The sequence below is a fragment of the Pithys albifrons genome, chromosome 6, assembly GCF_047495875.1.
Source record: "Pithys albifrons albifrons isolate INPA30051 chromosome 6, PitAlb_v1, whole genome shotgun sequence".
NCBI classification, from domain to species: domain Eukaryota; kingdom Metazoa; phylum Chordata; class Aves; order Passeriformes; family Thamnophilidae; genus Pithys; species Pithys albifrons.
The window spans coordinates 27,744,295-27,770,582 of NC_092463.1; the positions used below are offsets into that span (position 1 = coordinate 27,744,295).

General features: G+C 38.7%; 1 protein-coding gene across 3 annotated transcripts in view; it reads right to left on the minus strand.

Moving 5' to 3' along the window:
• Positions 1-26,288, minus strand: part of AKAP6 (A-kinase anchoring protein 6) — a 301,632-nt gene that overhangs the window by 153,110 nt on the left and 122,234 nt on the right. For all 3 annotated transcript variants that reach the window (XM_071557960.1, XM_071557958.1, XM_071557959.1), the window contains exons 5-6: positions 24,411-26,198; positions 3,419-3,541 (exon numbers count right to left, since the gene is read on the minus strand). In XM_071557960.1, coding sequence (XP_071414061.1) covers positions 3,419-3,541; positions 24,411-26,198 — 1,911 coding nt within the window. The remainder of the gene's footprint in view (positions 1-3,418; positions 3,542-24,410; positions 26,199-26,288) is intronic.

Below are 26,288 nucleotides of genomic sequence, written 5' to 3' on the forward strand. Positions count from 1 at the left end.
TGGACAATATTGCCAGACCATATAAAAGAAATAAGAAAAGTCGTTTGGGCAATTCTACCAATTTAAGCTAAAGATGTCATGCAGTGATGCTTTATAATAAAGACTTGCATCACCATCCTGTTCAAGAGATTTGACTTCTTGTGTGAGCATTACCTAATGCAAAGATTCTAATAAGTTGATGGCGTAGGTTTCTTGTGATTTTTTTTAAACAGTCTCTTTAAGTGTCTGTGCCACACTGTTTCTTGAGATGTCAAAGATAGTGAAAAGTAAGATTGAGTGAGGAGACACTTTAAAATTCAATCATTTGTCAACAGTTTACATTGGAATCCTGAAATGACAGTCTAGAATTTTACATACTGAAAAATTTGAAGGTTGTTCATAACCTTGTTCTCGTCACCTTTGCAGGACTTTCCCCAGCCAATAAAGAAAAAGACAAAAAGTACATTTTTCTGTTCTCCTGCTTCCACATTTTCTTTTCTTACATTTTGACATAAGAGATTTCACTCATGAATGCAAAATATTCTATTTATGACACTAATTTTCTTATCACAACAAGCATATAAAACAATTATTACAGGTAGTGAAATTGATAACTTGTGCCAATGGCTAAGGCCATGTCTCTACTAATGTTCATCTGCCACAGCCAAGCAAGCTTGGACGGTGACAGTGAAGTCCTCAGGACTAGAACCTACAGCACCTGGCATTCCCAGGAGGGTTCCCATCCAAGTACCAACTGGGCCCGACCCTGTTTAGCTTCTGAGATCTGATGAGATATTTTGTGAAGCCTAGGCATGATGATGACGATGATGACCATGATGATGACGATGATGACGATGATGATGATGTCTCTACAAATGACAATACTTACCTACACCCTGTTTTCACTTATTCTATGATGAGGAAACCTACACTAGTGAGGAACCATAAGATTTGCTAGCATAGAGGCAGTACGCAGAAAGGAACCAAGACATTTTCTTTGTTTTCCCAGTCAGTTTGTCACCATTGTCTGTACTATAAACCTGTAAGTCTGGAATCTAATCTTGTAAAGTTCTAAGTCCTTTACTTCAATTTATCTTAGGTGACAGCATGTATAACCTGACTGGGGAAAGAAGAAAATAGGAGTGTAAGTCCCTCACAAAGACCCTGATCACCATTGTCTTACAATGCTCAGCTAAGTGAAATTTCAACATTGAGCTTACTGTGAATTGAAGTTCATATACTTCTGTTTAAACATAGATTAGGACGTCTGACAGATAAATGCCACTGAAAAGCTGACAATCTAATTAATACAAATAACTATCTTCCCCACCATAAAATGCTCTCATTTCTTCAGCTGTGTAGAAACCAGTATGAGAGCATACATTTTCTGAAATCCAAAAAAAAGAAAACTCAGAATTATATTTTTTCAAGTTATACAATGGGGTTTTCACTGGCTATAGACGCCATTAAAATAATTATAATGTTATCAACTTGAAATTGAACTGCTCTTTAGAGGTTTCACTTCTTCAGAGAAGTAAACTAAAAACCCAACTTGTTTCATAACAGTCATCCTGAAGCATACAAAGATTTCCTCACCCCAAAGATATGCAGATATGGTGAGTGCAGCTGGGAACCTGGGTACCGGCAGGTGAAAATGAGGTTGTACCGGTGCCCACAAGCTCACTTATTCAGACTACCTCTAGCAATGAAGGACTTGCCTCTGAGCTACTATTCCACATTCCAGTCTGATATAAATCGTTTTAGCGTCATCTCTCAGAGAACCACATGGCAAAGTTGGAAGTCATTTGCCTGACAATAAGCTACTGTGCTACTCCCCAGGGAAGAAAGCGAAAACGGAACTGAGTGTGAAAGGTACTCAGCCTGGTGATTGCTCTGTTCCTGGAATATGTTTGTTTTTATCCAGTCAAGAGTGAAAATTGCAATTCTACTCATAAAAAAATTTCTTACCAAAAGTTTCATGTAGCAGAGTACAAGGAAAATAAATTGACCAATGCCTTTTCTGAGGTCTGATTTCACGATGTGCTCTGTGTCTCCAGAGCACCTGTAAACACAATGGGAATCACAAGACCGACTCTGTGCAGCACAAGGCCAAAATCTGAACTCTGCCCCAAAACCCAAAATCTGCAACATAAGGCAAAAATGCAGTGTCTTCACACTGCCTTTGACAGACTATCACAATAGGCAATAAATCTAGTGACTGCCCATAGGTGCTCCTACAACAGAAATGCTTAAGAACAAAAGACATAAGACCTTTCTGTATTCTGAAGCTGAAATTCTGAAGACAGTTTTCAGTTTGATTCTAATTGCATATGTAGTTAATGTATACTTAATTAATTTAATAATGGTCACTCCAGTATTACGGTAGGGATTAGGATGATATTTTTTCCTGTAAGGCATCATGTGATTTACTGGGACTATCAAATATTTTTGTAGCATAAGATTATCAGAGACTGGAAATGAGACAGAGATTTAGAGGATGATGGTCTGATGTGGGCTCAGTTACTGTACTCTTTTATCTAACTGGGATGTCTAGGTCATTCACTCAGAGTAGTGTTATCTTACATTTCATACATTTCATACTGGCAAGAATCTAAGATTTTGGCAGAATGAGAGAAAAGTTCTTAGCTTAATTTTCCATTATTTTTCTGTTCTTGTTGCCTGATAGAGGAGTTTACCTATTAAGATACCTACCCACAGTGCACAATGAGCTCTACTCTCTATGTACAGCATAAAACCTTATTTTTGAGGACTTAATGCCTGGTTTAATGCATCTCTTTGTTTTACCTCCTCATAACAAGAAACAGCTCTTGGAAGAATTCAGTGAAAGCCCCATGAGGTTTATCAAATATTTCTCAATCTATATTTCTAACCTGTAATATATTAAGAAGATTATTTGTCCAAATGTTTTGTACTTCCACTCAATGTTTTAGCTTTTTGCATAACAACAAAGGTTAGTGACAGTTGTATTAATCACATAGATAGAAATGCTTATCAAATAAAATTACTAAAATAACTATTTCAATTTTTTATTTAAATTACTCTGTCCTGTGTTTAAACTGTGGAAGAAAGAATAAGTTACATACTAGAAAGACTTTTATTACTGTTACAGTGGAGAAAAAACCCTAGAATTATTAGCAGAAAAAACATCATCCTTTCTCCTTTTGCTATTGCCATTTTCTTTCAGTTTTGGAAATAAATTATGAATTGTAATGTAATTCTCACTTCTAATTTTTACAAAGCTCTCAGTACATATTTCAAATATAGAAAATAATTTGTTGGTATTTTCTTTAAAATAAACTGTAATGCTGCAAATCTTACATTAAAATATAGATGCACACTAGTAATTAAAAATAATAATCAAAAAGCACAGCAGAACACTTCAATTACTGATAATAATCATAGCATAATCTTGTCCTACCAAGTGTGTCTCCAGGTACAGTTTGAGGCTGTCTGTCTCTGCTTTAGGAGGAGTCCAGTTCTCTGTTGTTTCCATGGCTTCATTTAACCAGTGAATGAATTCATCCAGTTTGCTTACAAACCCCTTACCATGTAAGAAAAAAGAAAGAACAAGAAAAGCGCATTTGTTAGCAAAATGGCAATGTGAAAAATGTATGTTCAATTTTATTAATTTTTTCAGACAAGAGAGTACAATTTTGCCTCTTAAAAGCATGCAAAGAAAAAAAAAAACAAAACAAAACAAAAAACAATAAAAACTCCACCAACAAATAGGAAGTGGTCTTCTAGTAAATGAGAAGCAGAGCAGTGTTTCTGGGGATAATCTAATGTAATATTTTGGGACAAAACAATGTGAAATTTGACTGTGGTGAAACGGAGAAAACAGCAAAGTTTTAGAAGATATAGGGGGATATATAAAAAGCTTCATAGAGATTATAACAAAAATTAAGCTAAAGACCTTGCACTGGGTAGACTGAGTGTACTATGAGCACTGTAGGCTGACGAAAGGACTGAACAAAGCTGCAGTAACAAGGTATACACAGCAGACTGAGGGAAGAAATTGCTTGGCAGAACTTGGGTGTTGTGATTCCTGATCCAGTTCATAGCATGGGACTCAGAGAGAAATCAAAGAGCAGGTGAGGCAGAATATATAGCATTTAATATAAATATTGCTGATTGCATATGAGCCACACAGATGGTGCTCCGGAGAAGACAGGAGCTCCTGCTTCTCAGGAGCACCATTTATTTCAAGATTAGTACCAATTATATTGTCTGATTAAAAATAGTGCCCCTGAATTTACATGATTGGATGACACTATAGGCACATACTGAGTACAGATAATTTTACTTAAGTCTTATCCACCATGAAACCAGAGAGGAAATGGAATAAACTGACCGTGATGTTTATAAGCACCCTGCAAATTAACTGTGAAGATGAATGTCCATCTATTACAAGTGTTTTAAGAACAGATTAAGTTAGTTCTAATACTGGTTATATTATTAGTCATTAACCATGAATTTCACAGAATGATGAGAATTTTAGTTTCCAGTTAGATGACAACTCAGTATACACACTCAGTATCTCACTCTCACTACTTTACTTATGGAATAATTTCTACTATTTATTAGTCCATTCAGATAGCTAAAAGCAAGCTAAGCACTGAACATTTAAAGATTCCTGAGTGACTCAGGACCCCAAATTCCCTTGTCTGAAGTAGCACATGAAACTGGAACTGCAAATGAGACAGAAACAGGAATCTGAGCAGTGGGTGCACAGCCATGTTATGCACTGCTAATAACACAGACCAGGTAGAGCCACACTTCCTTCAAAATTAATAGCAGCAGAGTCATTTTGGCCCAGCACTGTACCAAGAAGCAGGGTCCAACAATCAACTCTTGGGTTCTGGGTGAAGTAGCAGTACTGCTGAACCCAAGCTAGCCTCTGGCAGAAGCTGCAGTGCATACTGCAGGCATCGCAGCACCACTGAGGCACTCTGAAGACCTTAATGATTATTTTTTTATGTGAGTCCCTACAAGACCTCATGATGAGGACACTATTGCTACCTTGATTCATGGAATCCACGGTATATCAAATCATTATGAGGAAGAAAACTGTTATTGTGCAGATTTTATTGTAGGCTGTTTATCAGGACATTCCAGAAAAGGGGAAGGAAAACAGGGAAAGCAACCCAGTGGCCATAGTGACTGAGAAAACATGCCTGTACTCTGGGGCAAGTAATGAAGGTAGATACATCTCTGTCCCACAGGCCATGTCACAAGGGCTACATTCCCCACAGCAAGCCATGGGATGGATGGGGGGCAAGATGTTCCCCTGGCTACACTGCTTGCTTTCTTCCAGCTCACAGTGGAGCATAAGAGATGCCAGACTGGCAGAGAAGTGGGTAATGTGAGCAGAGGGGAAGAGGAGCAGGAGGAGTAAAGTCCTTCTTGTCCCTCCAATAAATCTCTGCCTGCATTTTAGAAATGTGCTGTCCTTGAGAGACAAGGTGATATGGTAAGTACAAAAAAAAAATGAAGAAAGGCTTTCTCTTGTATATGCGTCATGTATTTTACGGAGACAGACACGTATAACATCAGCCTGCAGTACTCAATGTCTGTATGCCTTCAAAAGGGTGCTCGGAAACACCGAAGGCTTGCAACACTATGAAAAGCAACTATTAGCCACGGAGTTCCTCCTGCCCTCTCACAAAACGTGCCTGTGTTGTAATGTCTGCTACTTCAGGCTGGTGCTGAGAGACTCTCAAGCAGCCAGATCCAGCGTAGTGTGTCCTCTCACGGCTCAGACCAGCCTGGCTGCGGGAAATGCTCCAATAGGGAGCGGGGAATGCTTCAGGAGGTAGCGGGGAATGCTCCAGTGGGGAGCGGGGAATGGCCATGGGCTCGTCGGGGTGCCCGAACAAAAAATGTAGATATAGCCTCCTACAGAGGCACGATGAGGCACGTTATCTGAGGAAAAAAATAAAACAAAAAAAAAATTTAAAAAAGCTCCGGCTCCAGTGCCACCTGGCATGCTGGAATCGCGGCGGGACCCGAGGGGAACCCGCGGCAGGGGGAGCACCGGCCGCGACCAGCCCCGGCGGGTTCTGCTCTGCTAGGCTGCACAAATCACAATAATCCTACTATTTTTCAAATGACAGCAATAACATTTTATGGGAACCGTTCAGAGCAGCACATCTGTAGGACCGAGAGCGGCGCAGGGCCGGGCGGGGCGGGGCGGCCGGAGGGGAGCGCGCGGCTCCGGCCGAGCAGCGCCGTGCCCGGGCCCACAGCGCCACCTGCCGGCCATCGCGGCGCGGGCACCGAGCGGGAACGGCGGCCCGTCCGGGCTGAGCGGTCACAGCGTGCGAAATGGAAAATTATCTGTATCTCAACCTGTGCGTGAGATAAAATCTCACCAATTCAGGTGCTGCTTCATTCGCCGTGAATTAGTGATCAAAACAATGCCCCGGGGATTTTATTTCTTCATAGCAGTGCCCAGGATTCCATCCTATTTGAATAGCCTGATGCCAGTGAGGAAGGGAGTAGCCTTTATCCTCTGGTATGTCAGCCTTGCACATCACCCCTGTCCAGGACGGAGGCAGCTCCGGTTGGGAAATTGAAACCCATGCGAGTGCTGCCGACCGCGGCACCTCGAGAGTGATGGACCTGGCTACCTCTTGATGCTGAACTTGCCCTTCTCACCTTTGACTTTTGGTCAAGGTGTAGTAACCTCCAGGCTCTGAGAATGAGGCCAGTGCAAACAACCCTGCCCACCTGGCCCGACTGGCTGGGCAGCCAAGGGCAGGAACAAGGCCGCCTGCTCGCTCACACTTTGAGAAGGAGCGCCTGCAGCATCGCTGGTCCATGCAGCCCTGTCACAAATTTAAATTCGCATCTTTAATCTCCTCAAGTACCATAACAGAGGGGAAGTCCACAACTTATCCCTGGACTGAAGGGCCACTGCCCCTCCACAGATTGACCAACATAGAGCCAGTTCTGTGTAATCAAGATGACCTAGTTAAATAGAATACAATTAAAGACGAACATGCAGTCAGGGACACAAAGGGCATTAGAACAGTTCCTTTTCTCATAAACTCAAATATTTCCCAGAATGTATGTTTTAAATAAAAGGTTAAGACAAAATAAGTTCTAAAAAATCATGGGGAAAAAATACTGTCTTACAATACAGAAAATCTATTGTGAGACTCTGGCTGCATGAAACTATGTTTTAAAAACAGATTACAAGATAAATTATATCAAAACAAAGAAAGAGGCTTAACGTGTAATTCTAAATCCAAATCCAGGAGTATTCAGTGAAAGAAATAAATTCATAGGATGACAAATTCTAACCAATAAAGAATATTTTTCTTTTTTCCCCCCTTCATTTGATAATATACCAATAAAAACACTTTACCTCCCTTTCTAGACACTTTTTACCTTTCTGCTTTTTCTGATTGAGATTATGTTTTTCTTTCTCTCGATATTTTTTTCTTCACCATACTTAAGAGGGGAAACAGTTTCAACAGGAATAAACTTTGGTGAAGCTATGCTGATTTATACTAGTTAAGAATCTGATCTAGACAGTATCGCACTTATAAAGAAAATACTGTAAACTCCACCCAACTCATACCTTGGTAGAAAGTAACAGGAAATTATTGCATTTTCCATCTAAACTTCATAAAAGTTGAGAGCTCATAGTTGGCTACATTGAAGCTAAAAATTACTGTACCAGAATTCCTCAGAGAGGAAAAACAGAAACAGAAGAGAAAAAAAGAAGCACCAATGTAATCCAGTCTCTGCTTTCTGACCAGCTGGTTCCATTTTGCAAATATAATAGTTCTGCACTGTACTAGCTAGCAAAATTTTAAAAAACTAGAGCTCCTACAGCATGAAGATATTCTTAATCTATGCTGCTTAGTACAGAAACAAATGTTTCTCGATTGTTATTGGATGATTTGCAGCAATTTCTGTGATAAAGTTTGCAAATAATGATAAAGCTCTTCCCATATCCCACACAGGAAATTTCAAAACATTGACCTTTAAAACCTTCAGTTTTCCATTTTTTTTTCATGACAGTTTTAAGATTTTCCTAGGGGGAGGAAGAAAGTCTTGATCACACATCTTTGAAAAAAAAAAGCAAAAATGGTTTCCTTTCAAATTTGGCACATACAAAGTTTGTGGTCTAATTCTACTTTCTCTGGATGGATAAGAAAGAAAAAGACAATTCTAAGTATTGGGGGGGGAATCTGTAACTCAGTGTCTGCTTTGTTATCTTATAGAATGGAAATACACTTAATTCAATTGCTCTGTACAATTAAGGGATGAATTAACTGAGAAGTATTAAAAATAAATTTGATGGAATTTCACTAAATATCCTGAGTCTTCCTCATTAATAACCAGAATGCTCAAATTTTTTGAATCATAAGAATGAGAATTCACTTGCTGAGTCACAGATAAAGGGCAGGCATGGATCAGCTCATAGGTCAAAGGTAAGCATGGATTTTGGGCTGAGGAAGCATATACCTGGAAATGTTAACTATAAGGGCACATGAAAGATACAGATCCCCCACCTGCTGCAGCGAGCTGTAGGGTTCTCTACATCCCGTGCAGCTGCACAAAGGCCCTTGGGTTAGGCAGGCTGGTTGCATCTGGCACCTGGGATAACAGAGCGGGAGAGCAGCTGTGGTGGTAAGCCACCAGTACAAGAAACCCCGGAGCATGGACAGAGGTGGTCAACTGAACCAGCCTCACATGCAATTCGTTACATTTAATAGGACTCCATGTGCTCTGCTTATCCCAAGTGTGCGTCACAAAAATTAAATAGTTTAAATGAACACAGAAAAAGGCAGTCTTTGGCAACCCAAGCATTTTGTGCCAGACTCCATTCCTTTTTCCAATTTTGCTGGTTTCTGTTTAGATATTCCTCCCTATTCATGAAGACTGTTCAGCATACCTCACTCCTCACTGCCTGCAGCCCACTACTTTTGGAATGGCCCAGCAATTTCCCGCTCCCTGTGTTTCTCCAGCTTCCACAATGTCCTCCTATGCTTTCCCGTTGAATTTCAGAAGCTCACCCCATCTCTGGCCAAAGACCATCATTCTTTAGAAATATACATATATCCATTAATTTTCCACTTCCTCGTCTGCAGCAACAAACCTGAAGCTGCTGCTTACTACCATCAACTGAGTCAATCAAATAAGTTTTGGTATCCACTGACCAAACCAACATGCTCCTGGAGTTGGTGGCACAGGCTGTGCATTGTTTAAAAAGACCAAGTAGAGCCCAGAAGAAATATTACAGGCTGTCAGCAAAACAACAAGCAGTTGACCAACTAAAAAACTTATGGTAACAAGTACAAAACTAGTGATAACAATGTAAGTGTTTATGCTACTATAGAAAACTTCCAGTCCCTGATGATACCAGATCATATTTTCATAGCTTGTTAGTGGTGTTGCTCAGACATATTCTAATTGGATTGCAATTTTGTGAGCAGGGCACAACTAAGACCTCCCAAAAAAGCTTTTACTGTCACAGTTATGAAAAGAATCTGTTGACTTTCAAGCAAGTCACTTAAAATTATGCAGAAATGCCTCCCAACTAGGTTAACACCACTTCTTGCACTTGAACTTTTGAAGTTTCACAACTTCAGTCGTTAATTTTACTTTTACATTACAAGATCTCTCCTTTTCTTTGGTCAGAGAGGAAAGTAAACAGTTCCGGTGTTCAATAATTTTAGCACTTCAAATGATCGCATTTAGACTTTGAAGTTCAGCTTTCATTAATTGAATGGAATGGGATAAGAGGAAGTTTCCATCTCAGCTGCACCTATCACTTTACAAGTCCAGCTTTTATTAGACCATAGTTAGAATGGAAGCAAACTGAACATGGAGACATGGAACTTATACTAAAAAACGCAACTTTATTTTTTTGTTATTACACTAAAAGCAGCAGTATCTTAGATGTTTTCCGTAGATTTTTAATGTGAGTTTCCTTTAGATGGGGAATTTGTATATATGCACTTTAAGGAAGTTCTTATGTTGACATTAACATTGCCAAAATTATACCATAAAACAGAGGATGCAACTACATCCTACCATTATGAAAAATTTTATGACATTCATCCTAGATCAAATTTGGGTTCGCTTTTTATGGAAAAAAAACCTCCCAGACTTACTGTGCCTAGATGGCACACATAGCAAATTTATTTCCATACTTTTTGGCTTGCAATTTCAACCTGTGCAGTTTTAACACTACTAGTCTACTAGTCTAACACTTTCATTTAATATGTATGCTGGCTTATACTTAAGACACCCCTGGTCATTGCATTAAAAGTACAAAGACATTCAAATGACCTGAAGTAAGATTAAAATCAGAATAAAAGTGACATGCCAAACTATTAAATGCAAACATACTGAAATTATTTGCCTTGATAGATAAGAGTGATGGTGGGAAGTCTACTGTGTTCCATAAGCCTCATTGTGGAAGCACTAGACCATAGTGTTTGTTAAATAACTACCCCAGACCTTTTTTCTCTCCACCTTCCCTTTTATTGCACAAAGGGAGTTCTCTTCTTAAAAGAATTGGTTATGAGGCTGTGTGCTTAAAAATGAATGTCCAATTTTGTTGCAAGCAGACAGTGTTGTAAAGTTTGTTCCCAATTTACAAAAAGACTGAGCTCACAGAGTGGTCTGTGTACAAGGATGGGCTGGCTCTAAGGGCACTTCTATCACAGAATGCATTAAGAAAACCCTTTGTCTAACCACAAAAGGACTTGCATATTAGTCTCAGGAGGAACACATTCCTGCCCATGGACTTTATTTTCAAAAGGATAAAAGTGCACTTTCTTCATAGGCAAAGGTAAGTAAAAGAAATCCAGGTACACAAAGAGGATGAGGCTGTAACAAACTGCCACAGTCAATTTAATTGGAGGTAGAGCCAGAGGCAATAGTAAAACCATTAGCAATACAGATGTTAGGGATCCCCAAGGAACCAAGATGCCACAATGGAAAATACTCTATCTGTGATACTGTCAAGATTCTGTGGCAGGCAGTGACCTCCCAGAAACATACAACTGACCCAACACATCAGTAGGACGGAAATGCTTAACATGCAATTCAGGATATATTCACAAACAATTCAGAAATAGAACTTGGAGGTTTTCTGCTAAAAAGTGACACATTTATTCAATAATCCCAGTCTATGAGAATGCGTCACTTAAATGTTCCCTCCAAACTGGGAAAAGATGAAGATCAAATACTTTTCTCAGTAAAGACACAATTTCTTCAACTATATACTGTCTAGTCAAACATTTTTAAGACTGTGAAATTACACAAATCTTTCAGGAGGTCCCCCCCACCCCCCCCCCTCTAGGCTTTGTGCCCAACTACCACACACAGGATTAGAAATTACTATGGAATACATTTTCCCTAATGGGCATCTATTGAATTTGCCATGATTTATATGGTTACAGAGCAGAAAGTTCCATAACCACAGAATGGTCACTGGCTCATTACTTTTCCCAGATTTAGAGTCCAAGCTATTTTTCCATACTATATTCTGACTGGAGCAGGAATAGCCAAAAAGATTTTTAATTTCTCTGTTCCCTAAAGCCCTCTAGGTAGAAGAGCCAGAATCATAAAGGTAGGATAGACTTTATAAGCATGATACAGAGAAACATGCAAAATGTTACTTTTAAATCTATTATAAACAACTATATTTGAAGACATTGAACCCAATTCTGCAATAAAAAGTTCATTGCCTCGATGGCACTTTTGACTTTTTTTCTGCTTCTAGACAAAGAGCAGGTTATGCTAACCTGAATACTAAGAATCATTCCTAAATGTGTCTCTCTAGATATTTGAACATTTCCATGATACTACAAATGTAATTCTTTCTTTACCCTGTGCCTTTTCTTACCTTTGGTTCAAGGTGAAGGCCTACATTTTGTTTGAAAGAACTACTATAGAGCCTCCACTGCTGTTTGGAACTTGCAAGATCTAAAAACGGATATTCTAAGTACCAGCAGATTGACTGTGGGACTAAGACAGAAACAGGAAAAGTAAGCCAAATGTTTCCTAAACCCTGTTTCTGACAGCTATATTCTTAGATTAGCAGGCACGATTCCAACACCACTGGTAACATTTTCCTCAGTCTTTTAGAGGATTGTTAAACATCCAGAACCACAGGAGTAAAATACATGTGCTGGGAGGACACTGCTGGGGAGATCCATGTAGCCCTGAGCCAAGAGAGCTGTACCTCAAAAGCAGTGTGAGGTTCAGAGCACTCCTGGGGATTAAGTAAGCAAGTAAATGAGCCTATCATCCTTGCTATGGAAAAAACTTACACACGCATTCACATTCTGGATGTCAGACAATAATTTTGCTTATCTGCCTCCTAAGTTCTTATGCCTCCTAGTTTGAATTCTACTTGTTCCCGAGGCGGAGCGGCGGGTGCGAGCCCTCTGCTGGCGGCACAAGTGTCCTGTGCGGCCGGCGGAGGGACACGGCGAGAGCCACGGCGAGTGCACACGGGTGAGCGGCGCCGCCGCGGGGTTATGCAGGCACACAGATATCAGTTAAAGAAGCAAGTATTTTCCGCTGTTCTAATCGGTACTGGCTTTTCTCAGGGAACCTCTACAGAGTGAATCTGTATTAAAATGGTTTTAGCACTCAACTCGTTCAGCATCCCTAGTCTGGGTGAAATTTTTGAGGTTGACTGGAAAAAGGCTCCCGAGGAAACAATATTGAAACTATGGAGTGAATACTATAAGCAGCAGAAGGGAGAAAGCTGTGAGCTAATCCCAAGAGTGCTGAAAATGAGACAGAAATAGGAAGAACAGACTATAAGGAAATGGGGCATAAACAGGGAGCAAGGGAGTAAATATAAGAAAAGGACAAGATAGCTATTTACATTTAGGAAAAAGAAAAAAAGAGGGGGGGGGAGAAAGGAAGGAAAAAAAAAGCAGTGTGATATTCTTTCAGCCTCTGGCAATAAAACAGGCCAGCAGAAGCTCTGAGAGTTAAAAGTGGAATAGGCAGCAACCATGCTATTTAGTGAGCTGAGTAATATTCAAACTTTTGAATATTCATACAAATCTGGTCTTTGAAGTTCATCTGACTACTAGGACTCACCACAGAATTTCTGAAAATACATTTATTCACATAGTGCAATGCCTGTTATTGTTCATGTCTCACAGAAACTCTTACTGTTCTTAAAGTATTTTTTTTCTCTGCCTAAAATTCAGGAGTCCTAAGTAGCAGCTAGGAAGTAAAGACAGATGACCAAAACATCTTCTATTACAGGATAATTTTCTCTTATGCATCGCAGCATCAAGTATCCGAAATAGAAGCCTTTTTAGCTTATACTTTCATGTGATCCTGTCTAAGTCAAAGACTTGCTATATCTAGAGATCTGCTAAGACATGTGAATGTTTTTAGGTCATATATTCCTGTTTTACTCAGTAAACCAGGGAGCAAGAACATCTTCAGAAATTTGTAGCAAATGATGTATCAAGGAAAGAACAAGAACAAATAAATCTGCCTGAGCCAAGGAAGATGATGCCAGTATCTCCCAGAAAGAGGGACTGCAGCTCTGCAGCAGCAGCTGGAAGGAGTGTCTGGATTCTAGAGAGACCTTGAGCACAGCACAGAAGAGGGGCCTGTCTTTGGTAAAAACGCCAAATGCCAAAATGACTTGTTGTGTCCTATATAGAGGACAGTGGCACAAAGCTACAGTAAATTCACACCTATTTAACAGTCGCAAATTTCAATTCTTCCCCTGCCACTCTGAAGAACTCTAAAATAGAATACAAAATGTAGAAGTAAGTTATGGACTTCTTGTTCAAGTACAAATTATTTCTTCTACAGATAAACTTAAAATCAAATCTCCTGTACTCTTTCTTTCGGCATGAAGTATTTACTATGCAGCAACCCTGGCCCAAGTGCTAGGGATAACATAAGTCTGTAATTAGGATCTTAATTTTCAGTGAAGCTAGTTGCTTAATGCACTTTGTCTAAAAGTGCTGCCAGTGTTAACTATGGATGTTGAAAGAACTTACAGCGATGTAAGTAAGGGTGCTTGGAAGTACTGCATTGCCTCTTCATATAATTATTTTAGATGTTGTGTTGGCGACATACCTTATTTTCACCTTATGTTACAGCGAATGTATGTAACAATTATGAGATAAAGTGCATCCAAAAGACAAACTAAACTACATTTGCATTTTTTTCCATATAATGACCTCTGTAATTGCTTAATATAAAGCTTTATTCTGCTCTAAAAAATAGGCAATTATGGATGATCATCATTCCTTAGTTTGCACACCCTGAGTATTTGGGCTTCAGACAGTGGACTGAGGGTGGAACGCCCTCGTGCAGCTGCTATTTCCAGTTGATGGTCAGCTGCTGTCTTGCACGTGCTCTGGGCACTGGAGGACACTCCATTTGAGCCATGCTGGCACCTCCCCTAACTGGTTCCAACATTTCTTTACTCTTTGATCTCATAGTGGCTAGAAATGAGCTGCGTTTCCCAGGCATTTAATTACTTGAAAGGCACACATGATATACACACACCGTGGTTGCTCCTGTAGCCTGAAATCCAGAGGCACGATGCCAATTAAACAGAGACGTGAATTTCGAAAAATGTTACAATTTACCAAACAAAGTGTAAGTCACATTAAAAGAATGAAATTAGCCAAATTGTATACCTTTACCCCATGGCACAAAATTAATACTATGGGACTTTCAGTGCCTTTTAAATAAAAGCTAAGCTCATTATTTTTCCAAATATTTTCAGTTAATTAGCCATTTAGTGATAGATAAAGAAAGAAAGCCACTATATTCTTGACCTGATGGTCCCTAAGCAAAAATAAACACTGCTTATTTAAATAATGTAACTATAGTTCTCTGAAAAATAATAAAAATGGCAGATCTATTTCCAGGGAGATAGCATCTCCAAATGCTTTGTAGAGATTAAGATTTTTTTAATATATTTCACAAAGTCTATAGAAGTGCACAAGCAAGTTTTATTTTCTTAAAGTTTAATAACTGACATACACATGCTATTTTTTAAAAAATCGGAACAGTATTTCAGCATTACATTTGCTGGGATAAAATACATGGCAAAAAATGGAGTCTACAGTAGAGCAAAAAATATATTAGAAAGGAGGAAATTTTCTATTTTATTACTTATTTATTATCCGAATTTCTAACAACTACGTTTGTAAGGTTTTATGGGGCTCATTCATTGAAAAGGAAATAATCTGTAAAATATGTGCAGGAACAAGTTATGGCCTCAAGAGGGCAATATATCACCATGTCTAAAAGTTTTCGAAAACGCAGGAAAAAAACCACTTTTTACTAAAATAGAACAGATGCTGTTTGCTCATAGATAAGTCCTAAATATATTGACCTCCGCTGTATCACTGACATGACTTAAAATATAATGACCACGATTCCACCTCAAAGACAGAACATTTAATTCAGCATTTCCTATTTTTCAAGGCTAATTGGCTAGAAGAGGTTAAGTCTGTCACCTCACAAGAGACATTATAATTCTTTGACCCATGAACTTGTTTTGCAGTTAAGATTTCTGAATCAAGAACAGGGAAATGGTGATTGCCACTATTCACTAAGTATGGCAGCAGTGAGAGGAGATTAAGATTCACCACCTCTTCTCTTTACCCCATTATTATTCCTGTAGTTTCCTCATTTAGCCTCCTGTTATGTGCTTGGTTCCTGTTCACCTGCAGTCTTCAAAGAAATCCTGTCACTATTAGTTCCTCCATTAATTGCTTTTCTTTTGCTTCCTAATTCATCTACCTTCCCTTTTAGATGGCTTCTTTTTTTAGTGGTCTGTAGGGGGGGCTTCCTTTACACCCTCTTTAGACCTTAATTCTGATTTACTTTTTTATCCCCAAAGATGGATATGTTTACAGAATAAAATAAAAACTATCTCCGGATATTTTTTCTTTTGTCTCCTTATTCTTTATTTTTTAACAGCAGACGCTTTGCTGTTTCTAACACAGTCTCTACTTTTAGCCAAGACAATTTTAGGAAGCTATCACTGCAGCAGTTGAATTTCAAATTATCTTGTGTGTCTTTAGTCTTATATAGCACAGTGAGGAAGCATTCATGCAGTCACATGCTGGCATCAGCAGGGAAAAGGCACTTAGTAATATTAAGTTACTGTGACTTGAACATCTACACTGTCTGCTACAAAATAATCTGTTTGCTTGTTGGTTCATCCAGTGTTAGCCTGGAGAGACTCCAACACCAGCCAAAGGAAACCAGAGGCAAATCTAGCTCCTGTTTGGAAGACCTAACTTGACCTGAGTGTGAATCAGTCTTCAAAATAAGACTTTACTAATGATTTAGGAAAATCCAGATACAGTTCCAGCTTGATATGTTAAGGACAGCTTGGCTGTTTGTGAGGATTGTCATCTGCACCCCAACACCTAAAGTAAGGACAAGAAAACAATTGTTTGTCTTTCTAGTTACTTCAAAATAAATAAAGAAAACCTGCATAAACATACAGATAGTCTGAAACAAGCCTCTGAGAGAGTTTCCCAACCATATTTACCACAAATTATATTCACTCTGATGCCAAGTGGTGACAACTACAATTTAAGAGTTAGAATGATTTAATGATACATTCCTTATCATAACATACCGGAAAGGATGAAGGAATGAAAACTAGTTGCTGTCAAAATATATAAAGATACACAAGAAGAAAAATATATGAACATATTTGGAGAAGTTATGCAATAATCTTACATAAGTGGATTTGACCTTTCCTCTCAGGTTAATCCTCTCTAGACCCTTCAACATTTCTCTTGCTCTGACTCATCTCCACCATGTACACATTTTAAGGCAATGATGTGTTAACAGTAGATACACTGGAAGTTGATTTGTGTGGAAATTAGTAGCAATGTATTATTTAAAAAATTAAATATTTAGAATAGAGCATGGTGGTTTTGGTATACTGTATCTTTTTGGAATATGCTGTACTTCCTCAGAGAACATACATAAAACATGAGTACCCACAGACTAAGTATATTATGTAACAGAACGATTAGACCTTAAAACATTGTGAAAGGCATATCCCTATGAAAATATAAAACAATAAGCATCATCTCTATCTCACCCCTCTATATTTACTATATTTAAGGAAATATTAGAAACCATAATTTTAAATGTAACAGTTTTCTGTTTAATAAGGGCATCACTTCAAGGAGCCATAAAATCAATACAGTAATTAACAGGGTAGATCTGAAGTTATCTCAAACTCTTCTCAAACAACCCTCTCCCCAGTACCAGCATCTATAAGACAGCAGTTATAGATTTTTCAGTCCTGAATAACACACAAAGATTCTTCTTAAACAACCACACACTGAAGTCAATTCCCAATAGCAATTTGACTGTCTGTGTTTTCAAATCTTCCAAACCTGCTTCAGTGGTTTCTGAGGGCTTTTCATTACCTCCATGAGAAAACTGAAAGCTCTGATAGAAAGAAGTGTATCATAAGATCATCTTGACGTCCCTAGTGATTAGCTGTTGAATCTGGAGCCTCTCTTTGCTATCCAGCTAAGTCACCTGGCACCCACTGCTCACCTTCATGCCTGTTCTTTGCTACAGTGAGAGCAAGAAGTCCACCTCTTGCAGTATTACCATTCTATCTCTCCATCTTCAACTCTTTGGCACTATTTAGCCTATTAGCAGAGATCTAGACATCCTTGATCAATATCAAGAATGGTTCCAGTTTAAATATCCTGGATGACTCTGGTACAGGCTTGTGGCCCAGCTGTGGTACAGATGATTAAGACATGATTCTGGGTCATAAAGCCAATGGTCACTTAAAGCTGATCTCAGTGACTGCAGCGCAGAAGCTGAGGGCTCACAGAAACAGATATGCAAAAGCAGCTGTTCCTCAGTTCATCCAAGCAGTTAGTAGCCATCCCTGAACTGAAAAGGGGATCCAACTACATACACAAAAAGAGAAAATCATGAGGCTTTTTGCAGCCAAAGGTCAGATGTGAGCCAAACACTGGATGTAGGCATATCCCCTACAACCAGTTCTAAATACTAATAAAGACATACCCCTCAAATCAGTGCTACTAAAATTATTTGGGAGTAAATTTTTTTACATCTCTCTCACTCCCTCTTCATTCCCTTCCATACCCCCAAATTATCTGGAATTACTTGCCAAATACTGAATAGAAAAAATCTCTGCTCTAAAACTGCTCACTACTAAATCATTCCAAGGTCTTTACATTTGGAATTCAAACACTTCTGAACAAGCATATGCTTCACAATATATATGTTTCATTAAGGAAGCATAACTCCTGCAGTCAGTTTTAGATGTAAAGCTACAAATTCAGAATTTGCACACTTTAGATAGAAGTTGCCATTTTTACAAAGATTGCTGGTAACAAGCTCAGTCAGACTATTTGTGGTGAAGCAAATGCCAAAGAAAATGAATGTGCTCAGAGGAGCTGTTTGAAATTCAAGCAAACTGTTAGGAACTAAGTCTTTTGGAGGAACAGAGGGCTCACTGTATTTCAATATCATCTTCTAGTAAAGATGTATTGGTCTGTGTAAAAGTGGAAGTTCCATATGTATACTACATTGCTGCTTAATAATGGCTTACCCAGCTTGAAAAATGAGGGATGGGCTTTCAAAGGGAGGGAGTATCACCAGACCCAAAACAACAAAGCACAAACTTGACTCTCAGTACAAAATGTGAAGTGACATTTTCAGTTACGCTGCACAAAGCAGCAAAACTACTGAGAAAACTGCAGAGTTGCCAAGTAATTTCTGGATCTGATACCTCTTTCACTTACTGCTTTTTATAAACTGGTCATCAACAAAGAGCAGTATTTCAGTCTGAATTGGATGAAGGAGCTTAAGTAAGATTCAGAGATGAACAGGTTCTGGCAAGTGTGCTATCTGTTAGGAAAAGGATGCAATGTATTTATTTTAAGAGGATTGGTATCAGAAGCAGTGTTGCTATGTTGTTGAAAGCAAGATGGCTGAGAGGAGCAGACAACTCTTTAAAACTCCTTTATCTAGTAATTCAAAATAAACAAGTCCTGTGCCCTGCTGATTACCTTTACTTTTTCATCTTGTCCTGTCATTACTGATTTCAGTGCCATGTTTTTCTTTGTTACCAAGCTCCATCAGCATCATCAGTTCCTACTAGTTTTTCACTACCTTAGCCCCAGAGCTCAAACTGCATTTGTCCTCTAAGCAAACTTTTCCCCCTAATGATGAAAACCGACTCCAAACACAAGTACACTTTTCTTGCCCTACAGCAAAGTAGCTTCTGCCTTAATTGTACTGGTACGTTTCCTGGCCATTCTCTGTCCAGAAGCAACTCTGTCTCCTTTCAATCTAAACAAATTATTTCAACTTTGTATCAGTTCTCCAACTATTTTTAGCAAAGTTCTCCACTACCCGCAATGGCCTCCCAGCCACATCCCATACACAAACTTGCACAAAGTCCATTAAGCACTTGCAGAAGCCTACCATTTAGTTACTTTCTGTGACCATCCTCTAAAAAAGCAAATCTTTCCAATCCCAACACACAAACTATTTGTCACACTAGTGAGCTTAACTCTGATATTGCACTGTCCTTTGTAGACTGCACTGATCCTTAGTTCCTCCCAGACAGGAAAGTTCCCATTACTATAGTTTAAACAAGAGGTCTTAGATCTCTGCTCCACTGAGATATCCTGGATTCAGTGGGGATAAATGGTTACATGCAGGTGAGGGTTTTCCTGCTTGGGTCCTGGAAGGCAGTAAAACTTATCCAGCTCTTTGCAATATGATCCCTGGGTCATGCTCTAACTGACAGCTGAGAAGCATGTAGGGCAGCATTATTTAATCCCCTTATCACACTGAGAAGGTGGGTGACCAAGACTGACTGTGCTCCCCAGACAAAATATAGGGCCAAGGAAGCTGAGGGCAGATTTTGAAATGTGATGAACTAAAAAGATGGGATCAATAGATACCAAATTGCTTCTTGCAGAGGAAATTCAGCTGCCTTTTACAGAAATGGAGCCTGTGATAAATCTATATAACAGGAAAAAAACCAGCAATTTGCTCCATAAAATTAACCCTGAGGCCCACAAGGCAAACGCATTTTCACTTAAATGAAGTGTCTTGCAAATGGTTATATTTTTACCCTTTGTAATAGTGCCTTCAATAATCAAGTACATGGGATTATCAGTGACCACAGATTACAGCACAAAGATGTCATTATAGTCAATCTAGTACCACTTTCTAGAGAAGGAGATAAAACTGCCAGAATGAGGTTATTTTATAGTTTGTTGTTTGGTTGGGTTTTTTTTCACGTGATTGCAAATGTATTGCCATTAGTTCAGTCCAACATCACTTTTTTCTTCTAATTTTTCAGTTTGGATATAAAAATGGGAGGAAAGCCCCCCAACTATTACTATGATTTTAAGGAAAACCTAGTTTTCTTTCAGGAAGCAAATCTTAAAGCACTCTGAAACTGAAAGACCCAAAGTCCCAGTGTTACAAAGGACAAGTGGTAATCTATCAACGTCTTATAGAAGACAACTCTATTGGCATTATCTGTGAGAATAATGTTTTATCTTTCCCCCTTCCAGTTAGTTTAACAGAAACTACAGAGTGTAATCTGAATCCTAAAAGCTGAACTATAACAATAAGAAGAACATTCAGAATTTGGTATCACTCATTTTCGCATTTAACTCCAAAACATAAGAGAAACTGCCACAAAAGTTGTTTTGGATCCCAGAGTGAAGGTGCCCAGAACTAGTACAAGAAGCCTGTGCCAAAGAGTTACCTGCAGTGCAAGACAAAATATGGCAAGAATATGCAATATTTATTGCAAAGCAAGAAAGTGGCCTTATGGGCCTGGCAAATGGGCCAGTCAAGCAGAATTCTGTTTGTAGGCAGACAGCTAGATTAACAGCATGATAATGCCCACATAAGGACATCTGCATAATTTGCAAGTACCAAAAACTACATTTTATGTTTCTGCCCATGACAATCCTGTCTTTAACTGAGAAATTAATAAGGCTTCCAATAAATGCTTTAGTATATGTTCAGAAAATTGTTTTCTATCAAGACATTGCCAGATCTATACTAATTAAAAATTATTCCCATCATGATAAAATGCTGACATTTCCTTTTTTGTCCTACTACCTAGCTAAAATATGACTTTCAATGATTTTGAGACTGATAGTTTTTTCTAAGATGTTGTTATCCCAAAATGAAGGACTGAGTACTGTCTTGGTTTGAGATAAGCAACTGCCAACCCCCACCAAGCACAGAGAGAAAAGCCTCCCTCCTAACACCAGGGAAAGGGAGGAAAAGAGAGGGGAAAGGAAAAAACACTTCAAACCACGTTTATACTAAAACTACATATATTTTTCACAGAAAGAAAGAGACAATTAGAAGAGAGTACAAATGTACACTCACACAAGTCTGCAACAACAAGTTCCCCACCTCAACTTCTTAACGAACACACAAATTCTACTGTCTTAACTACACATTACTTAAGAAAATACTTATTCCCCAGGGAGACAAACTCAAACAGAAAGGAGAGACCCAGAACAACACAGTTTATTTTCCTGAGGTACCCTGTGAGCCAGGGGTGGGCCTGGTCCTCTCCATCCCCCCTGGGACAGCATCGTGCGTCCTCCCAAGAGGAGGGCTGAGAAGCGACTGCCTTAACCACTCCCACACTGGTTCCGACTTCCCTGGAGATGATGTCATAATGTGGTATGGAATACAAAGTTACTGGCTAGAAGAGGTCAGCTGTTAGCTCAGCCCAGCTCAAGTCAGCTGACAGCTTCGGCCTAGTCCAAACTTCAGAGCCCAAATTTAGGCCCACCTAGGTGAACCCATAACAGTACTTATAGTTCTGTTTTACAATCTTAATAAACAAAATACATTAGGGTAGACATTTGCAGCGGTGTAACTGGATTGCTAATGGGAATAAGCATGCTTTTCTGTCCTTAATTAAGCTTACATTTCAGATCTGACTTCTGCACAAAAGCAGTATTGAATTATTGCTAAGAGAGGTATTCATGCAATTAGGAAACTCCTTTTTGAGTTGGATACATCTTAATGCAAATGCCAAGTGACAATAATTGAAAAAGCAATGGCACATTTTTGATGCTTGGCTTAGCGAATGGTGAGACTGCAGATCTAGCAAAAGAAAACACTCAGTTGTGACACAGGTTTGGTATTTTTAGTTAGAGTTTTGGGGGGGTTTTGAGCACAATACTTCATAGCATGTTATGAGGGTGAAATTTTCAATTTTCTTATTGTTTTGTCAAATTTAAGTACCTCAGCATGGCACTATATTTTTACTGAGGCAGGATTTACCTTGGTTAGAGCTCTTGCATTGAAAAATTGGTTTTTAACAAGTCTTACAAGCAGAAGATTTAATAACTAGCACCCAGGGAAAAACTCATGTAAATAAGCATCTTAGGAAAAACTTTTGGATTTTTTTTTAATAGTATAATTGCTTTGTAAAATATTTCAGAATTTTTGATTATTTTTATTCATGATTCAAGAAGCACATTCAGTGTATCCAGCATACATCTTTCTGCATGAAATAAATATGAAACATTCTTATGTGCTGCTTTTAACTGCATGGAACACTAAGCTATCTCTCTTTCTAGCAGTGCTCTTTGCATCCACTCTTCTTTTGGTTTAAAGCCCTTCTTTTACTATGAGACCCTTCTGACAACATACTTCAGAAGATTATTTTCAAACTCCATGATCAACATTTTCCAAACTTATCACAACCAGAAACACTGAGAAATTGTAGGAAAAGCAGTGTCAGGAGCAGCAAAGTTCCTCAAGGACACGATTAGCAGTTATAATCACAGGCTGGAAGGGTCTACTCTGGCCAGAGAACAGCTAACTACCTTTGACTGCTCTCACAAGCTCAATCCTCTCTCCAGAGGACATGAGGAGAGGATGGATATGGAGAGGAAGTGGATGTTTACAACTGCAGCCAGTTGCTACAAGTGATTCTGATTCCTGAATCCTGACAGGACTGAACTGCAGCTGCAGGGAATCACTCAAAGACACATGACCCCTCAAAAGAGAATTACCTTTTCAAAAAGTTAGATAAAAATAACAGGATGATTTGAGAGGGCGATAAAATATGTCTCTTTGCCACCTGTTTCTTGCCAAAAGGATGCTGATCAGCATCTGTTGGAAGGACCTGGTCCCCAGACACTCAACAATTCCATTCTTAAACAGGCTCTTGTAGTGTCATTTGAAAGACAGCATCTTATGTATCCACAAGCAGCTTTGATGGGCTTTGCTGCTTTCACAGAACGAAGGGCTCTGTATGTGGCAGATTCAGCTGGACTAATTTTCAACACTACACAAACTTAACCACAGAAACAGCTTGCATGTATGAAGACAGTTCTTTCATTAGAGCCTGGAAGATGAACCCCAGCCATGAAGATGGAGGGAACAACTTGAATCATTAAGTACTGTCCTTTAGAGCTGACAGCAGCTGCACCCTCCTTTGATGAGGAAGAAATTTCATTCTGTATTTTCTGCCCTGACTTTATGCTCAAACATCTCTAGCTCAACTATTTTCCTACTAGCCATAATACTTTCAATGCCTTCAAAAGTTACAGAAATTGTGTATCATCCGAAGCACGTACCGGCATTATAAAACTAGTTCTTTTTTCTTAGCTAGTACAGAACTTGATAACACAGAAGCTAATGCAAATACCAGATTTAGCATTTATATGCCAACACCACCCTTCAATGTATGTTATGAATTCTAAAGGATTTTAAAATCTAATAGAGATGGAGCTTTCTTTTCTGAAAATTTAATGTCCATGGAGGAAGCGAATGAAATGTTCTGAGTTGAAGAGTTGTCTACAGTGGCCAGAAAGACAAACCCACCAGAAAACTGAAACAAAAATCATTGCAAGGAAAGAGAACTAATTAAATAACATGTTATTATACATGATATGACAGGAATCAAGATTCCTATTCTTGGACTAAAGTAAATCTTTCAAATTAAGAAAATAATCAGATTATATTAACTATTCAAGTACAACAGTATTAACTTCATTCAAGTACAACAAAGACCCCTAATTTTCTAATGTTTATTTTACCTTTCGTACAAAAAATAACTTACGTACTTGATCTTGGCAAAGTGAAGCTCTGTTGATAAAATAGTTTTATCAAGTTTAAAGGCATTGGTATAAGTAAAATAATGTAGGCAAATTCTATATAGTTAGTTAAAGTAACTGCACTCTATTGTAATCACTGCTCTTCTCTACTTCTAGAAGTCACTTCTAGGTGAGACTATTTCTATCATTGAAAGAAAACAGGAAAGCAACCCCATCCCTGCCCACAGCTCCATCTCCATATGCAGGCTTATCAGGAACATAGCAAAAGAATTATTAAAAGGATTATTGCCTTACCTCAATTTTTTCCCATATGGTTTCATAATTGTCTTGATGTTGTATATCTTGCATCAGTTGATGAATTAAAGCTGATTTATGTGAAGCAGAAGTCTCACTCCCAGTCAGCTGAGTGACAGCAGTCCTTTCTGACTTTTCTTCAGTGTATTTTTTAATGCAAGATGCAGGCATACAAAGATCTTCATCAGAGAGAATATCACTGAGAGGTCCAGATTCAATACTGTCACCTAAGGATGATACTATATCACTTGAAGAGCTTGGTGAAATTCTACCCCTTTTTTTGTGCTTTTTTGTCTGGTATGTTGGATACATTTCTGAATCTGAGTTCATTTCTGACAGCTCCCAGTCATCAATGTTTTGAATGGTTTCTCTTCTGGGCTTTTGAGGCAGCAACTTGGTCAAATTTTCCAGTTTTAAAGCTAATACTTCGGTCTGTTTGAGATGTGAAGGAAGTGCTAAATATTCATCAGATCCATACCACACCTCACTCTCTTTACTGGTTTTTTGAGTGTAGTGTGGTGTTGACGATAAGCTTTTGTTTTTCTTTCTTGTCAGTAGAAGAGGGGGTGACTTGGAAAGCTCAGAACCAGTTGAAGAACCACCCTTTTCGCTATGTGTTAGTGAACTAAAGGGCTCAGGTTTACCTTGTGATTGCCCATTTAGATCTCTCTGGTTACAAGAATCTGATAATGCAGAAGAATCTGTTTCTGTCTCCTCCAGGGTCTGAGAGTCATGAGAAGTAGTTCCATTCTCTAGAGAAGAACATCCTCCTTTTTTATCTTGTATTGATGTAGCTGTTTTACTCATACTACCAGGTGTTCTACCAGCTTTCACTTTCTCTGGAGCATCATGACACTTCTTGTGCTTTGATTTGTCTTTACAGGTGTAGAAAGTAGGTTTTCCTAGAATTATGTGACTCTCTTTAAAGTGATTATTTACTGTGTAATCAAGATTTCTATCACTTATTGTATTTAAGCAATCATATGACTGACTTACTGCAGATGGACTGTTAGTATAGGGTGACTGTAAAGCTAAGCAAAGCTTGGACCTGTCTGGTGGATCTAACAATGAGGGTGTACTTCTACTCATTTCATTTTTGACTATTTGAGAGATTTGCCTTTTCAAATCATTGGCTTCCATATAATCTTTAAACACATCATCTTTCAGAAATAGACCTCTTTTGGGCAACGTAGGCTGTGTAGGAGAGTCTTCATTATAGTTAAAGCAGTCTCTTATGGACCTCTTAGGAGTTGAGTTTTCACAGTGAGCGTGTTTGATTTTTTCAGCAGTGTGCTGTGGAAGATTGCATTCTGGATTCTTTGATGTGGAATCTGGTTTGCTGTCAGTAGGTAAAACAACATTTTCAGAGCAAGGTCCTTTGGAAAGAGAGGAATTCGCAGAAGGAGATGCTACTGAGAGATCATGTGGTGCTTTCTTGTTGTTGCTTTCTTCTCCGTCTTCTGCTGAAAGAGGTATGTGAGTTTCTTTCTCCCTTAATGCTTCATTACACTGGGAAACAATGGAATCAGTTGCTACTGCAAGTAAACCCACACTTCTGATAAGTCCTGGAAATTCCTTATCCATCTCACTATAGTTCCAGGATTCAAATGATTTTGCTTTCCCTTGGCTGGAGGTCATATCATCCAGAGCACCAAGCAAATCCTCACTAGGACTGTAATCAGAGAGTTCAAATGCAGTAATACCACAATCCAGGGACAAGTAATTTTGAGAACATTTGATGGTTAACTGTCCAGAATCATCAACTTCAGTTAAAGAATCAAGACGATCCTGAAATACACAAAGAAATTATATTTTTTTAGTAAATTAATTTTCATACACAGCACACACAGGTAACAAACTATCAGCTTCTGTATTTCA